Here is an 18,716-nt window from a genome sequence, read left to right on the forward strand (position 1 = left end):
CTCAGCTGCAGAGCAGCCTGGCACTCAAGATCTCAACTAAATTTCTGCAGAATGTAGCACCTATGTAAAGCTGCAGCCTGTGAGCTATGGCAGCATGTACAGCTGTGAGAACCCTCACTTTGGTTCACCTTCCCTTAAAGTCACTGTCCTTTTCCTCACATTGAGGGGAGAGCTGATGCTGAATGAGGCTCTGCTTAAGGCATGTGCCAGATCCTTTACCTTTTGTGTCCACACTCCATTTACTGCTCCTTCCTGCTTCTTCTCCATCACAGATGATGCCCCAAAGGGAATTTTTCGGTGGAAGAGGGCTAGGACAGTGGGCCAAAGAGCTCTGCTGAGACTGCAGCAAGGAAATGCAGAGGGATCCTATTAATGCTGCAGGGTGATCTAAGGTGACTGTTTGTCCCGAATGCCAAACTCAAGAAAAGCTGTCAAGGGGGCTGGAAGAAAAGACAAGCTCGAATGTTTTTGCAACACAGATGCAGTCTCTGACACTTCATTATCTTTACATAATGGATCTAGCTAGCAGCCCCAGCTATAGAGAGGTTTAGTATGCTAGAGAGCAGTACAGTGAACTCCTTTTGGAGGATTTTATAATCAAACACTAAAATCCTTCAGAAGATACAACTAAAAGTGCAAGTGCAGACAAAGCCACCCTTAGGTAATTCCCTTGATCAAAAAAACTCTCAGACTTAAAATAAATCTAATTAAGGACACTGTAAAGGAACAGAAAGGCAGTATTCACTTATGGCCTCTTTTGCAGATGGTGAGTTGACAAACAGAACTGAGAATCTTAATTGCAAGAATCTTCAGCAAATTCAAAGAGAATGATAAGTTAGGGATGGCAAAAGTCAGACTGTTACATAACAACAATGCTGCCAGATCTCCTGTTTTGCATTAGATGCAAAAGGCACTCCCGAGAGAGAACACAGTGTTTTCTATAAAAAATGCTGAAAAAGGAGAGAAAAACCTAGCCCAGGCTCATGCCATCCTGAGTGACACATACAGCAAAACTGATGAAAGAGGATACCTTTTCTAACACTTTGTTTTTCCTTCATTGTTTGACGCTGTTCCCTCTACCACTGTTAAGAGATATCCAAACACATGCTGTCGTCATCTAATGGAGTTTTCACAACTGGTTAGATATCTGTTTCATTTTTTTCCCCCAATCCTTTTATAGAAGGTAATATGCTTTGATGTGTCACTAGAAATTTTCATTTCATTAATCAGCTTTCTATCAAAATGCTGATGTTTCATAGATATTCTTCTCTGATAAAGGCAAGGCAGTTAAAAAACACTTTTGAAATCAGATGGGAAGAAATATTGGTACCACTTAGAAGTTAATTTCTGTCTGATTTAATTTTTCCCAACTGTCTTCATTAGTCTCCCAAGAAAATAAGTCTACTGAAGTATAGTAAAAAGTGCCTATAAATATCTGATATAGATAAGATAGACAGAAAAATCTGTTTGGCTGCATAGAAAATTGTTTGATAAAAAAAAAAAGTAAGAGGTACTTGGAAATTACAACTTATTTTCTTTCAATCCATTCAGCTTCTATAATCAAGAAAAAATACACATAATAGCAAGCTTCAAGTAGGCAATTACCTCAAGGACCACATGTTGTACTCTAGAATCAAAAAAAATAGCAACTAAGTGAATAGTTGAACTGTATTTTAATAGTAAGTTTGGGTTTTTTTCATAGACTCATAGAAATGTCTTGGGTTAGAAAAGACCTTTAAAGACCTTTAAAGATCATCTAGTCCCACCCCTCTCTGCCCCAGGCAGGAACATCTTCCACTAGATCAGGTTGCCCAAAGCCTCATCCAGCCTGATCTTGAACAATTCCAGGGATGGGGCACCCACAGTTTCCCTGGGCACTGTTTAGTGCCTCACAACCCTCACAGTAAAGAACTTCTTTTTTATGTTTGTTCTTAATCCACCTTTTTTCAGTTTAGAGCCATTACCCCTTGTCCTATCGCAACAGGTTCTATTAAAAAGTTTGTTCCCATCTTCCTTAGAAGCCTCCTTTAAATGGGGCTCCCTGGAGCCCTCTCTCCTCCGGGGTGAACAGGCCCAGCTCTCTCAGCCTGTCTCTATAGCACAGGTGCTCCAGGGCTCTGACCATTTCTGTGGCCTCCTCAGGACTCACTCCAACAGGTCCATGTCCTTCTTATGTTGGGGACGACAGAGCTGGATGCGGAACTCCAGGTGGGGTCTCATGAAGGCAGAGTAGAGGGTCAGAATCACCTCCATCAATCTGCAGCCCAGGATATGGTTGCCTTTCTGGGCTGCAAGTGCATATTTTCAGGTCATGTCCAATTTTTTATCCACCAGTACCCCAAAGTCCTTCTTCTCAAGGCTGCTCTCAATTAATTTATCTCACAGCATGTGATAATGCTGGTGATTACTTTGACCCGGCTGCAGGACCGTGTATTTGGCCTTGTTTAACTTGATGAGGTTCACACAGACCCACCTGTCAAGCCTGTTACAGTCCCTTTGGATGGCATCTCTTCCCTCCAGCACCACTTAGCTTGGTGTCATTGCAAATTTGCATAGGGTACACTCAATCCCACTGTCTATTTGTTGATTAAGATATTAAATAGTATTGGTCCAAGAACCAGTTTCCACTATAATAGTTTAAAAATAACACTTCTTGAAGTTATTCTGATCTTAGACAATTACTCATGCTAACCAAGACAAGTTTAATCCTCAGTTTACCATTTTTTGTGACAATATAAAAATTTGCAAGATAGCGGGTCTATTGATGTTGCCTATGCATGTACACATATCTGGTGTAATGAGATAAACAAAGAATACTCAAGACAAATGCTTTTATTTTTTATAGTTTAAGCAAAAAATATCCTAATAAATACAAAAGCATTTAAAGCAACTATGTGAAAAGTCAGGTCATGGTGCTAGTGGAAATCATTGAGTGCAACTGCTTTTGACTTGCTACAAATGCCCAGTTCCAGTTCTCAAATGCACCACACTAACATACTTGTGCTCATGCTACAACCCTCTTAATATAAACACAAAACAATGTAAACCACAGCACAAAGTTGATCCAAAGACTTTGAGAACAGAAACTAATAGTTAGAAAGAATTACTAATTAGTTACTAGCCTAGATCCTCCCCTGAAAAAACTGGGTAGCTCAACTATTCAAACAATACTTTTAAGTGGGTCTCTTTTAATACAGATAAACAATTATATAATTAATTTTGACATATTATAAGGACAACTGAAACTACAGAGCTTACAATCACTCGTGAGATTAGTGAGAGATTGAGGGAGAGTGAAAGCTTGAATTTGTTTCTCATTCATCTAGTCATAAAATGTGACAAGTTAATAGCTGTGGACCAACATCATGCTATGATCTAGAGCCAACAAAAATGTCAACTAAATCCTGCCAACTCTTCAGCTGCAATAAATCATCACAGCTCTATTAGTCAACCCTCTAACTTAGAGCATCCAAGGATCTGGCTCAATCTACAGTTTATGTTCAGACAAGATATAAATCAATGTAGTGTCAACTTGACCACAGTTGGCTTTTTTCTCTTCAAATATTACTGTGCCTTTGATAGTTAAAAGCAAATATCACTGAAGTCATCTAATTGGCAGGAGGAAGAAAGCATTTACAACAGTAATTTCTTATAAACCCAGCAGACCAAGTTTCACTCACTGTCCATCACCCCAAAAGTTGTTACCTATACTGAACAAATTTCCCCACTTATTAGTCCATAAAAGCATCTAGAATCATCAGTCTTTCTTCCATGAGAAGGTGGAGAAGAAAAGGTGCATCTCCTCTTCCCTGTGTCACCACCTGGATCTGGAGACAGCTTGGTCCAGCTTTAAATGTCAGCTTTTTTTGGTAGACTCTGCAGGAGCTTATGAATGAATTCCCTCAAACTTTGTCCATGATCAGGCAAAAATAGCAGGCTCCCAGTCATCACACTCAGCTGGAGCCCAGTTACAGAAATCAACAGTAACTCCACAATCCCTGAGCAGGACCCCATCACCAACTATACCATGCTTGCCACTGATCCCCACTGCTCCATGTGGAATGAATTAAATTCCTGAAGAACCTGAACTTCTGGAAGCCCTGCTAAGCTACTACTCAACATTTCAACAGTTCAGGCTTCACAAGTAGCTTGGCCTAGCCTTAGGACTTATTTCTATTTTTTCTCAAATGCATTGAGTATGGAAACATTACCCGACCGGGGCTGCTTCAAACACAGAGACTTACCATTCAGTCTCTCAAATCTTTGTATTAAAAGGCTCAAACTTACGGTAGAGTGCTGAATGGGTATCCAGGCAGGTGTTTCGACTGAGCATTTGTGAGATGGGCATCTGCCATGGCTCTGCTGCAAATAAGTGAAAATGGCATTATACACAACACAGTACGTGCTGCAATCGCTAGGTGCAATGGACTCTATTCCATATGGAGAATCTAGAAGTTTGCTAGTATGCATCACACCTCACAAAGTCATTTTCCACTGTCATGTATGGGAAATAATCTGAAGTTTGTAGGACCAAAATGGCCTCATGAGCTATCCATTAATTTTGCTTTGAAGTTCTCAGTTACGTGAGTGAACATACATCCACTCTGAACCTCAAGTATGTGCCATCTGCCTTTCCTACACACTAGAGCATTCAGAGAACAGCAGAGCATTAGTCAAGAGGTAGAAATTGGCTTTTTTTCCCCCATTTCATGACAGGCTGCATTTTTCCACAATGTCCTCTACGTGATAGCTGCAGCCTGAAACACTCCCAGGGCTATTTTCTAGGAGGAGTATGTCCCAAATTTGTAGGGCATGTTTCTTTTCTGAGTAGAATGCTCTGCTTGCTCCCCAGATTGGTCCCTGGAGAACATAAGCAAGTATCCAAGACTCCTGCAGTTCCCTGAAACTTTGCAGAACAAAAAGAGTAAGGGGTTAATTTAAAGTCTAATGTTCCACATGGCAGTGCAAGATGCAACAATCACTGCCTTCAGGCTGATCTTCCTGTAATTTCCCTTGCATTTGCTGAGATTCAATTACATTTCAGCCAAGGTTTGGAGCCCATCAGAATGAGTTGCACAGCAGATTGGGTCAAACTCCCTGAAGAAAAGTTCAGAATAAATTATGCTGTCTGCCACCATTACTCTCAGCATTTCAACATAAGAGTCAAACTACTATTTAGCTCCTTAAATTGGAGGACTCTTGTAATCATGTATGTTCCTGAAGCTGGAAGTTATGTGGAAAATAAAAAAGCTTTCTTCTCTTTATTTTCATTTAAGCCAGATATATCACAAGCAACCACATTGCACCTTTCTCCATGCTGAGAGTAAAGGAGAGCAACGCCTGCAAATACTAATGATTAGACTTCACGTGATTTTCAGTTGGAAGTCTAATTTGAGAACTATTAGTTCTTTGTTCTTTATCTCCGAAAAGCAAACATTTGTAAAGCAGTGCAATACTACTTTTACAGCTTAAAAAGGAAAAAATGTGGATATCAGTTTCAGCTTTGTATTCTCCAAATCATAAAACTCTTTATCTTTTTAATTTTCACTTAGACAACTTTAAGAAATATTCAGAAAAACAGCTAGCAAGCAAGAAGCATTGTGCTTTTAGACGAAAGTTTAGAAAGCCTTGCTTAAAAGTATTTGAAAAAGTCACTGCTATCATAGCAGCAGTACCCTGCGGTTGTGTATTATCTCCTGTAAGGAAGGGATGTATGCAACAGCACACGACGTAATCCTATCAAAATAATAAAACTATAAATGAATTCTGATCAAAAGACTGTATGGAATACTAGTAATTATTTTTTCCTTTAACAATTATACGCTTTCAGTCTTTATTCGAAGGCGAGTTAAAGGCAAGAAAATTAATAATGTGCTTTGGACTGAAAATACTTTTCTGATTGAAAAGCCTGATCATACAGAGGTAACTATGTATAATTTTGTCAGGAGACTCCTCAAAAAGACTCCTCACATTCTTAAAGAGGATACTTTGCAAAATGAAAGCCCCAGATCTCATAGCAGGAGGGGCTAATACAGCACAGGTTCTTTTGACTTTGAGATTCATACCTAAATTGTCCCAAGGCTCAGAATCCCATGACACGTGCATATTCAAAGGTCAGAGAGACAGCGGTAACAGGGAATTTCTCATAGGTAGCAGATGCCAATTTTCCAGGACAACGGCTGTGCTGGTTGTTCATCTGGGCTGTAGAGTGACCTGCAGGGTTTGGCCTTTCACAGCTGGATATTTGAATTACAGTGCTGGTAACGTGACATTGCACCACTCTTGTCCGAGAAATGCATGTAGTTCAAGGGCTAGGACTGAACACTTTTCTCCTACAGCTTTTTGGGGACTTGGAGTTGGATTCTTTTTGAAAATTACAGCTGATTTCTTATTTGAGTGATCACTTCTTTTTGTACTGTATGAAAAACAATGCTTTTCATACCTTTCATATCTTACACCCTCACCTAGTTGAAACAGTTCTAAGATATAAGGTTGCATATCAGCTGCTGGTAACATTTTTCTTCATAAAAGTACTCAGTTTGGGGTTTTTTTATTATCCAAAAGCTCTAACATGTCATATCTAGAGACATCAATTAAAAAAATTTAGCCAAAAGGTCAACAGTACATAAAGTATTCTGCACGCATGGGCAATACAAGTAAGCACAGGAATAAATATATTGGTAAATATTTGCAGGTTGTAGAAGGAATTAATTCCATTTGATTATTACTGCTAACATTTTCCTCAGCTTAGGAGTTTTGTAAGGATAAAACTGTAGACCCAGGTCCACCGCTACACTGGAAAGTTAAAAATCTTAAAAGGGATGAGAATCCATCATTCAAAATCATCTTTCTTCAGACAGCCTTCAAGGGAGGACAGAATCACCTCTAGTTTGTTTTTCATGTTCACTAATATTGGTATGCAAATATATCTTGCCTCACTGTATGGAAGAATATGTTCCAATAAAAGTCTTCTCCATCTCAAATAGAAACATTTCTCTATAGCTTATGAATGAGTGATTTCCACAGTCTTGTTTTACTCCTTTTCTGTGAGGATACTTGGACTCCTGCACTAAGCTTCACCCTTGAGAGAGCTCCAATGTGGTGATAGACACAGCCATCCAGGCATAGGCTTTATCACAGCTTAATGAAATCAGAGCCTTCAAAATATGCAATAAGATCTTCAGCTTGTGTAATTTTTATATAAAGAAACCTTGGGATGCAAAGGCATAATTTCAATTCTCATTGCTGAATTAAGCATCAGTCACAGCTTTTTTTCTGGGTTGACACTTCAAATCCTTTAAAAATTGCATAGCAATAATAGACTCAGTAAGCAATGAAGCGATGACCAAGTCAGACAGAGATGCTAACCTCACATTCAGTTAGAGGCAGTCAAGTTTCTTCTCTGGAGGAACTGATACATGTAATTCCCAAATCAATAGGTTTATCAAACATCCAGAAATGCAGACCACACAGGTAACCAGGAGATAGAAAAGCATCAGTCTCAGGAAAGAAAACCAAAGCTGCAATCTCTTCAGAGTGCATGCACAGCATCTGCCTTCCTAGCTTGCAACCTTAAGTAAGCTTCTTTCCCATGTGCTTTTCTTAGTCAGGTGTCAAAATAATTGACAGCTATGAGCAGTGGTTAGAAACATCAGTATAATGCATCTTGCAGATGCATTAACTCAATGCAGAGTGGTAATGCATCAGTGCCCACTGCAATATTGCAGAGGGAAATAGTGCATGTTGAATACTGAACCAGAAGGTGAGAGCTTTGTTGCGCTACACAAGAGAGGTTTCAGGTAACAGAGATGCAGTTGCACATCAGCAAGCTCTGGGTAAGATTTCAATGAAGAATTCCTCTTTTGTGTTGTGTGACTTTAGGAGCAAGTATGTATAGCTTATTGCCACTTTCTCGTAGGCAGGGAGAGATTTTATACATACAAAATATCAATACCAAGACCAAATTTGAAGATGTAACAAAATCCAGTGAGGATATTTAGGAATACAAAGGTTCAGGGCTCACTGAACTGCAGCAGTCTGTAAGATCAAAATTAATATTCTTTCTCAGATAAGATATTGGTGATCAGAGTTTAAAGAATTCACAGGTAAGATTCCATTTGTATCCACTAGAATGGCCAGGAATATATATACAAGAAATTGCATACAAATCCTTGAGTGAGGTCTCCATTAGCAAAAGCGTTGGCTGAAGTCAGAACCAGTGGAACATACTCAGCTACTCCTACACATCCTTGCAAATTATCTTTCCTCATGCTCTGGAGAAATGAAAATAGTAGAGCTCAACTAGAGGTCTCAGAATGAGCAAAATATAATGCACTAGGCCATACCCCAATCTAATTTTTCACTCGTAAATAACCATATTCTTTTCTTTTTGAATGCACATATCTTCTCATTTTCCAGAAGTCTTGCATCAGGTGAATGGATACAGGGCAACAAAGATGATGAAGGGCCTTGAGGAGCAGCTGAGGTCACTTGGTCTGTTCATCCTGGAGGAGACCGAGGGGAGACCTCATTGCAGTCTACAACTTCCTTGTGAGGGGAAGATGAGGGGCAGACACTGATCTCTTCTCTGTGATGACCAGGGACAGGACCCAAAAAAATGGCCTGAAGTTGTGTCAGGGGAGGTTCAGGTTGGATATTAGAAAAAGGTTCTTCACCCAGAGGGTGGTTGGGCACTGGAACAGGTTCCCCAGAGAAGTGGTCACAGCACCAAGCCTGACAGAGTTCAAGAAATATCTAGGTTATACTGTAAGGTACATGGTGTGACTCTTGGGGATGGCCCTGGGTAGGGCTAGGAGTTGGACTTCATGATCCTTGTGGGTCCCTTCCAACTCAGCATATTCCGTGATTCTGTGATTCTGTGAAATTTGCACAGTAGCATCAAACAGATTCACACAGAAAAGAAATATATGTTTATGTTGGGCATGAAAGCCACAAGACAGATTTTTTCTGTTTTTAGTGGCCTATTGGCATTGCAAAGAACTTATTTGGTCAGCTCCAGCCATGTGAAATGAATAAAACTGCAGCTGACCTTGCCACTGGGAAATTATCTTCCCATCTTTACCCAGGTCCTCTGAATATCAGAAAAGGGACCTGCTAAGGATGTACAGCTCTGCTATCACTAAGCAGCACTATTACTAGTGCCTGACTTGAGCCAGGATCAAGCTTTCTTGTTTCCTTTTTCTTGCTCAGCACCTTCCCCCTTCCTTCACCTCTGCAGCTCGCCACTGTTTTGCAGAATCAAGCCCCAGCCTTATCTGCCTCAGCTGTTAATTGAGCATTTTCTTTTCTCAGTTTATAGAGCTCTTCATAGATTTATGAAACAAATCACCCTTCTTCTTTCATAGTTAAAACCAATCTCAATAAAGACATCTCCTTAAGATCACCAAATTATGATCTAATGAAATCTATTGAAAATTTCAGTTGCACTAAACAAGGTCAATGCTCTGAAAAAAATGAAATGTCACTCAGAAATGGAGATCAAAGTAATTCCCTTCCATTCCTGCTGCTGCCATAGAGACCAAGGGAGGGGGAAGAGGGGGAAGAAGAGATTTAACATACTTAATTCTTCCTGAAATTTATAATTGACTACAAGGGAAAAGGGACTATTACCATATTTCTAAAGAATAAAGGAGAAAAAAAGTTGAGCTTTTGACAAGATATAATTACCAGACATTACATATGCAATGCACATTAGTTTGTTCTGTGTAATTTTCTTGAGATTACCCCCCCAAATGATTTTATTTTTCTAGAAAAGACAGCATGTGCCTCATCAGTTTACATTCATAATGTTTGAAATCCAAAAGCTAAAGGCTTACAATAATTGTTCTAAAATTTAACATTGATAAATAAAGATTTGAAATAAATACTCAGATACACTCCCCATCTGTCAAACATCCCTGAGTATGTTCTCCAGCTAAGATAAATGGTAATCATAGAAAGGATCTTCCTACTCTTCTGACTGTGCAGTTTAGCCAGCAGCCAACCCATAGTCATGAAAGATGTCCCGAAGTACCACTTCAGAACAGACTTTACTAAATTATATGTAAATTTTAGGGATTCAGCACTATTACACTTTTAGGGTCTGGCAGGAAAATACCACATTTTGAAGTGCTCATCAGCACTTAATAATGACTATAGAAAAAGATTTTGATTTTAGCTCAGTGTAAATCTCTGGGGGGGAAATCATTATGTTTCCTTTGTTTTGGGTTTGTTATAGCCAGAAAACTCAGCACAAAAAAACTTAGCTACCCAGTTTATGATTCCAAACTGCAACGATTCAAAGCCTGAAGTCTTGGAAAGAAAAAACAACAAATGTTACTCAGATCTATTAACAATATGCAGGCATCTAAAAATGTGGGGGTTTTTTGTTGGTTTGTTTCATATCCACCTAATATAAATCAGATCCTCATGCAGTATGGCGCTCTACAGTTCTGCTAGTTTTGGTAATATTATACTAATCTATAACACCCGAGGTCCTGGTTAATCTCAGTATCCATATCTAGCTTTATAATTTCCTAATTTTGGGACTGACTCTACAGTGTCTCAGACACACACAGATCATCTTGTTGGAAGTCTTACAAACTGAACCTCATTCTCTAAGTATATACATTTTTAAATACCTATATTGAGGTTTTTTAGATTAACTTAATATAACAGGGAGGGGGGAGTAGAACAGTCCTATGACAAAGGCACTTCAACATAAATAAATATTAGCTATTTGCATTGGTATCAGGCTCCAAAAATCGATAATTCAACTTAACCTTCTAGTGGATTCACCTCTGCAAAGTGAGACCAACAGCTGCACATAGTGTGTGGACCTGCTCTCCACCTCCAGCAGATGAGCTGATCTCATTTACCATTCTGCCCTTCTCAGAGTATCTTAGGCTGGTTTTGTTGCCACTGTAAATTAGAGAGGCCATAATAGTGACGTTACTCCAGTGGTGCCACCTCCACATTTTTCTATTCTTCAGCCATGGTCTAAAAACACCCTTTCAAATTAACTGGGTTGGTTCTGGAAGTCAACTTTGTGGGCTTAAATGCTGAATGATGTTTTCCCCCTTACTTGGAGAATCCACAGTATCCTACTGGGACACAAGACCTGCCCCCACCTTTCCGTAGTACAGCACACTATCAGCAGGGATTTATAATTACCTATTTAATGCAATTTCAAAATGAAAGAGCTAGGCTACAGCAACTCCTCATTCAGGTTCCCAGTGATGCTAACAAGGAGGATGAGATCTGAATTTTGCTTCATCTTCCATGTTGGGACTATGGGGAAAGGAAAACTAAAACTAATAGAAAGACAAGGTGCAAATTTTATATCTCTTCTCTTCTTTACTCCTAAATTCATGCTGCAAAGTGGGGTGATGAGACTGCAGAGTGGAAGAGACCTACAGAAAAATCATACCACATCCAGGGTCTAAACCAGATATTTGTCCTGTACTTGACCATTGTGGCTTCTTATTTTCCATGACTATCATGCATATTATGAGTTCTGATCACACATCTGTTCAGAATTTTGCCTTAAGTGCATACAGTGGTGTCCCCTGTTCCACACACATGGCTGGATAAGCAGAAGAAAATAGGATAGACAGATGTTGCTGGCTCCTGGCAACCTTGTCAATCAGAATTGTACACATTCAACTTTAGTATGGGTTACCAACATAAACAAGCTTACTGCTTTGCTCTCCAGCACCATTACAAAATAGGTTTTTTCCTTCCAGTTTTATCTCAATTTTTTTAACACTTGAATTCAAGTCTTAGAAGTGGTGCTGGATGGACAGTCATGAAAGGAGAAAGATTAATTTTCCAAACTAAACTAAATTTAAAAAAATAATTTTTTAAAAAAGTAGAAAAAAAAAATGCCAAGCTTCTTCACTAGTGGAATGAACCGAGTCTTTCATTAACTCAAAAAAACCCCAAACCAAATTTACAATTTACTGTTTTTCAGTCACATGCATAATCATATTTTCTATTAATTGTTCCCACAGACATCAGTGACACTTCAACTAAATGTAGAACCTGTGTAGTGAGTGATCAGGTTTAAATCACTACAGAGTTAATCAGAAGCAAGCAACAAGAATCTGCAAAAAGGAGTAAATGTTGCAGAATTTTCAACATTTTGATGACAGAAATTTATTTTTGTAGCTAAAAAACCAAGTTCAATCTGGATGTTCTCCCTGGGTAAGAAGGCCAGTTTTCTGCTTTACAAGCTGGAGGGCACGGTTCTGGGACACAGGAACCCTACTGCTACTCGTGCTCAGTGCTGAGAACTTAGAGTTAGGTACAAATAGCAAGTGGCTTAGGATTTGTGAATAAATTTGCATTATTTAAGTGGTGTCTTTTCTTTGTGTACATCTCATCTTTGCAAGTTCTTCTCAAAACACAGAAACTTTCAGGTGATAAATTTGAGATCTTAAGGAAACCTCAGAATACAACTCCCAAACAAAACAAGGGGTGACACCAGTGGCAACCAACACTGACAGTTCTTATGGACGTTACTAATGTTAAGGATAATAAAACACTAGACTAGATTGCACAAGAAGTTTTAAAATCTCTATCATGGGAGAAGGTCTTTAGCTAGCCCTGTCATTTGTCCTTCTGGGTTTAAGACCTGTAGATTTTCCACCTCTGAGCTCTTCTTTCTAGCAACTAGGGCCAGAAAGGTCTTGGGGATTTTTTCCAGGGAAAGCTGATCATCTTTTCTGAGCCACCTAACACCAAGAACTCAAGATTCCAGTGAAGCAGCCCGTTATAGTGAGCAATACAGAGTTATCTATTTTCTTTTTCACCAGTGGCAGCTACTGTTGTATTCATAAGTCTGTAAAAGGCAGACGGATGGAAGGAAGGCTGGCAGCTAAAGGAGAGGACAGCATGTTGCCTTTGAATGTTGGGAGGCACAGTGGAATGATCTTCCTTCTCAAAAACTCCTGGTGCTCCTGCTGGGATGGAGTCTCAATCAAAGCTTTATATGACAGTAAAGAAAGAAGCTATGCCGCAAACATGATCAATTAAAATAAACCAGGAGACCACAAGAAGTTGTCCTTGATGGTTCAGCACTTCTGTAGTCCTGGTTTCAGAAATGCATGGAAACATGAAGGAAATGGAAAAGAGAGGAAGAGTTTTTACAAACTAATATCTTAAATCTATCTTAAATGTATTTTGCACTTTGGTTGAAAAAAATGTCAGTAGGATTTAAGAAATGGCAAGGTACATCAGAAATTAATTTTATTAGATGACATCTTTTACCACACAGAGTTCAAAGCAGGATCTGTAGGTCCACTGAACATCATCTAGAAGGGCATTTTCACTCTACCACAACATTTATGTCATTTTCTATACAGTGGAAATATCAAAAAATCCAGACAATAACAATCTAAATTTAATAATAATCTAAATTCCAGATAATAATAATCTAAATTTAATGACCATGTGTTAAAAATGTCAACTCTTTAAACACTCTTCATATTTTGCAGTTTAAATAGCATTTACCTTTTACTCCCTTTTTATTACTTAAGATCTGAAGAATGAACCTGATGTGTTTACTCCCTCTGACATCAAGATCCACTTTTTCAAGACAAAGAATGACAATTATTTGCACAAATCAGGCAAATGACTATTTAAATAAGGACAATTAACAGATCTGAGGCCAAAAATGACCATACTGCTGCTCTGTAGAACTCATGCTTAGCAAAATTAATTTTTTAAAAATCACAGTTGTTCTGAAAAAGGACTGCTCTTATTATATTGGTGAAAATGGGCATAAATAGAAGCCATAAAAAATTTTGGTGGTTTAAGGAAAGTGGGGTTACTCCAATGAAAATAAGTAAGAGCAGATTATGGATCAATACAATACAACATTAGTCCAGCTATTTAAATACAGCAACAAGTAAAAGGAGCAAATAATTGTAATTTATTTGGTTTCAAGCCATTGCAATATGAAAGTGTTCTGAAACTAGATTTTTGCCATTATTCAACTCAATTACATATGATATTATGTTGTTCCTGCCTGCATCCAAATAGCAGGTCATGTGCAATTTGCAATTGCATCTCATTCCAACATCAATGCTGGCAGCAAAGACTGAATATCTGGAGTTGAATATTTGAGGCTCACTCACATGCTTGACTTACAGATCATTTCAGCCACTCAGTGCTGGATTCAAGAGACAGAAAAACTGAAAGGAAAAATATTGTGTGTAGATGGAGTAGGGAGCCCTGCTCAAGGCAGCAGCAGTAGTGAGCTAGCAGTGAATCCACGTTTGTTATTTCCCAGAAGGCCCTGGGAAAATATTCAGTGGAAACTTTCATCACCAAATTGTAAAATAAATAAGTGATGTCTCTTGATATGTTAAAAAAAAGGTACTGGGACGCTTTCTTCTCCCAGTTATACCACCTTAAAATTAAACATATTCCCCTGTCCCAAATCCAGTTCCTACACACTTCCTTCCTAAACTCTCTAGGCCAAGAATGGTTTCAATTGCAGGTCCCCACTGCATCACCAAACACCCAGAAGTAGGGCTGATCATAGCTCTTCTTTTCAACTTTCTCCTTATTTTGAATTGGAAAGCAACACCTGGGAGTGCAAATTGGATGTTTAGCATGATCCTGCATCCCAGCTTTGTTCAGCAGCGCTGCACCTCCGCTGCTGAGCGCTTTTCACTGGTACTGCATCAACAGGCACCCACAAGTGCCTCTGCTCTGCTTCAGGGATGGTTGAGGATATAGTCTCAGATCCAGCACAGCTTGTGGAAGCCAGAAGGACCTGGAAAGAACAGGAGGTGAATGAGGCCACAGCCTCCTCCAATTTATGCTCCTTCTGTGGCCTCATTCACCTCCTGTTCTTTTCCCATATGGGTTTCTCCACCAGCAAGATGGGAATGACAGCTGGCATCTGTTTCCAAGGCTCCACTGTGTTCCCTGCTCTCTGCAGTGGCCCTCCACCACCCCTCGCTGCTGCCCATGGGTGCCCAATGTGTGTCTTCCTGCCCATCTCCACATCATGGATGGCTGTCCCCATTTTGCGTGGCTATGACGCAAAAAATGACAGCAGGGATGACAGCAGTGCTAACCATTGCTTTGCCTTTTCATTTATGCAGCCTTCAGGTGTTCTGGCTACCCCAGGCATTTTGGAAGTCCTATGGAAATGATGGAATTCATCAAAAATAAAGCAGAACAGGGAGCACCTGTGCTGAACCCCAAAGTCTAGACCTCCCCTGCCAACTGCTCCTCATAAATACTATCACCATGTGCAAAGGCAGTTCCAAACATGTGCTGAGCTGCCTGTTCTGTAGCAACAGAAGGGGAGTTCCCTCATCATCTCCCTGTCATTTAATATTAAGTTAGTTTGCTAAGTTTGAGGACATCTTAAAGAATTGTTCAGTTTATCGTTACACCAGATCTTTAAGTTGGGAAGTGTCCTTAACCCTAAGGTCTTTAGCCTGCTGCTGCTGTTGGGGAAAAGATATTCTTTATATTCATGTTTGGAAGGAATTATTTAGAAGGACTGTTTCTAAACAGTCGGGTTAGATCTAACATCAGTATAAGAGTGCTGAATCGGGACCTAGACATTTTTATTTTTCAGGCCTAGAGAGGCAAAGTAATCTATGATTTTTCCCCCCCAAAAAAGCCACAGTAAGCCACAAGAAACTTGCATCTCTCCAATCAGAAACACCATGACTATCTAAACTACATCTGATTGGCCTCTTTAAAATCCTAGGACCCATATAATGCCCTCTTTCTTTATTATTCTTTAGTTTACAGAATAAACTGATAAGCTGAGAATATATGTACAGTATACCATGTATTCTGAAAGTGCTCTAGTTGCTAGAGATATTAATAGACACGAGCATAGGCTAAGATAAAATATGAAATCCTTTTCTTTGTGCTAGTAAAAATAATTAAAAAGCATATCATTTTTGAAGTGATATAGAAACAAACTGCATAATCTACAGATAAAGAGAACAAAATGCTCATGGAAGCAAAGCTTATTCGTCACTTTATCTTGCAACCTGACACAGTGCATGCTCAATCTATTTAATTACAGGAACAGAAAAATAGCAGAGAAATATATACACAGAACAGCAATGTTTCCAGTCCTACCTTGGTCGTGACAATGCACAGACAATCCATTCTGTAAATCTCCACAGGAGTGTATGTAAATCATAGAAATAAATCAGCAAGGGTGAGGAAAGGCTTTTGAATAGCATGAACAGAACCGGAGGCTTGAATCTGCACAGCCGGCTTTTCCAAGTGGGCCCTCATAAGAAACTCGAGTCCTCCTCCACAATGCTAAAGGCAGGCATGATGCTCACAGGGATCAGTAAACCCACTAGAAATCGTCTCAAGCAAAACTTCCAGGTGGCTTATCAGGCTTGATTGCTGCATTGTTCAATCTGTGATCAAAATATGCTGTTGAATGGTATGCAGCCCTCTAAACAGGAAGATGAGAACCACAACAAGCACAAAAGAGCAAAAGCATCACATTTCAGCCCTAGCTCTGGTTTCACAATTCTGATCTGCTGTTTCAGTATACCCATAAGATTTCCCTTGCCAAGTCTCTCTCTCAGCCCCGCTCTCTCTCTCTCTCTCGCTCTCGCTCTCTCTCAATCTCTCTCCCTCTCGCTCTCTCCTTCCCTGTCTTTTTTTTCCTCCCCCCTTTCACTTGCTCTCTCCCTCCTCTTTTCCACTAACTCGGAGCAAGCACAAGACGCACAACTATCAGGCCCATCTATCACAGCGCTGTCCAAAACAGCCAAATATTCTCTGCCAAAACAATTGCTTTGGGTTGTAAGGGGTTTTATAAGAGCATGATTCCTACAAACACTGCTGGAAGTGCATGACTGAAACATTAAGGTGTGTGTGAGAACTCATGTATCACAGCTACAATCACTCAGAATTACTGGGTCAGATCCAGATTCAGTAAGTGAATATAAATAACAGCTGGATAAAGAGAACTTTAAGTATAACAACAAATAATCAGTCAGGGGAAAGAAACAGGATTTGCATATTTACACATGCACATCAAGAACAACAGTGACACAATTATAGTCTACCACCCATGACAAAAAAACCCTACATTATACACATTGTTCAAAGTCATGGAGGGGAACCTTTTTTTCACCACCTTTGAAAAATACATCAAACTTTTAATTAAAAAAAGAAAGCACCTTGAACAATAGAGCTTAAAAACTCTTAAAGTTTTCTCCCAAACTTTTCTTGTATCACTGACAGATCCACAGACTTAATCAATTTATCTCTATATTTTGCTCAGTTTTACAGACTGTTTAGCCCCCAAAGCCCTACCTTTCTTGCAGTGATGCTGGTGCAGAGCTTGCCTTTCAGGTGTCTTACATGAATCATTCTGAGTTAGAAAGCTTGCTGTTAGCTCTTACAGTCTTCCCTCTCTTCCAGATAGAGGAAGAGAGAGAGAGAAGAAAGAGGGAGGGAAAGAGAAAGAGACAGAGAAGGAGAAAGATATGTAAAATGAAAGCTCTGGCCAAAGAGAGAGGAAAATCAATGCTCCTATTCACTGGAAAAAAAAATACAGCCAACTGGACTGTTGACAGCAACAAGAGGAAATGTCTAGACACCCATACATTACAATTCACCTTTTCAACACACTGGACAGCATAAACCCCCCTGGGTGCTTTGCTGAGGATCTCTCATTCTCACTCAGAGGTAAAATATGTTTTTAATAAAATAAGCCTTTCCAAGAAAATAAAAGATTTTTTAAGAGTCATCACTCTTTCATAAATTACTCAGGTTATAACCCTAATATTCCTGTGATTGCTGGAGCAGTTAGACACTCAGTAAATGACACATATTATTTTGCCAAAATGAGGTCACTGCTACCAAAGTTACAAAATCCATAGTGAATCAGATATGTGGTCAGAGAGCAATCAACCCTCCTCCAACTATTAAAGTCTTGGTGGATATAACATCTTAAAGAGAAAGTCTCCAGAGCGCTTACAGCTCTGTCTAAGGCTTTAACTCACTCTGAGCAACCACATGTGCACAAAACAACGTGATTTGCATTTACAGTCTGTGCTAGAACCTGCAGGTTTTCTCCCTGCTGAGGTTTAATCCAGTAGCCAAACAGTCAGACAAGTTTATTAAGCTATAGATTATAAGAAATGGGGAATTTTCAAACATCCTTGAAGTAAGACCCAATTAAGCATCTCTCTAAGAAGAAATTAACCTAATAAGGTCTAACCTAAGCCACCCTTGTGCTCTAAGCATGGTAGGGTAAAAGGGAATTCAGTCAACTCTAAAATCAGGAGATATTTTAACACTTGCATTTAAAGCATTCAACAGTTTGTTCTTTTCTAATTGGTAGAGTCAAGCTGATCTAGTAAGGTGTGAAATATTTCATACATATAATTACCTAATGATTTGACTGTAAAATTTCATCTCAGACTTGAAACTAGCATATGGAGATATATTTTGAAATTGGTCTCTAAGTGCATGATCTGTAAATGCTTCTATTTGCAAGTAACTCTACTCCTGTGAGATAGTCACAGTGAACTCATGATCCTACTTACAATTTATATGAAAAACAGAGGGTTCTAACCCTTTGGGGATGTTTACATGAACATGACTCATCCAGCTCCATCAGTGTACCAAAAAGCTTCCTCCTGGACTCCTCCAATTTTTGACTATCACCTCCTTCTATAAAATACAACAATGAACACTCAACA

At 39.3% G+C, this 18,716-nt stretch overlaps 1 protein-coding gene across 10 annotated transcripts in view; it reads right to left on the bottom strand.

Annotated features, from left to right (window-relative positions):
* Positions 1–18,716, bottom strand: part of DLG2 (discs large MAGUK scaffold protein 2) — a 997,608-nt gene that overhangs the window by 826,100 nt on the left and 152,792 nt on the right. For 6 of the 10 annotated variants that reach the window (XM_017819624.1, XM_017819626.1, XM_017819623.1 and 3 more), the window contains one exon: positions 4,288–4,362. The exons of 1 other annotated variant lie outside the window; for it this stretch is intronic. In XM_017819624.1, coding sequence (XP_017675113.1) covers positions 4,288–4,362 — 75 coding nt within the window. Of the gene's footprint in view, positions 1–4,287; positions 4,363–16,119; positions 16,637–18,716 lie in introns of those variants that run through there. 3 more of the 10 variants (XM_017819633.1, XM_017819630.1, XM_017819631.1) reach the window with 2 other exon arrangements.

The sequence above is a fragment of the Lepidothrix coronata genome, unplaced genomic scaffold, assembly GCF_001604755.1.
Source record: "Lepidothrix coronata isolate B3197 unplaced genomic scaffold, Lepidothrix_coronata-1.0 Scaffold76, whole genome shotgun sequence".
Classification (NCBI taxonomy): domain Eukaryota; kingdom Metazoa; phylum Chordata; class Aves; order Passeriformes; family Pipridae; genus Lepidothrix; species Lepidothrix coronata.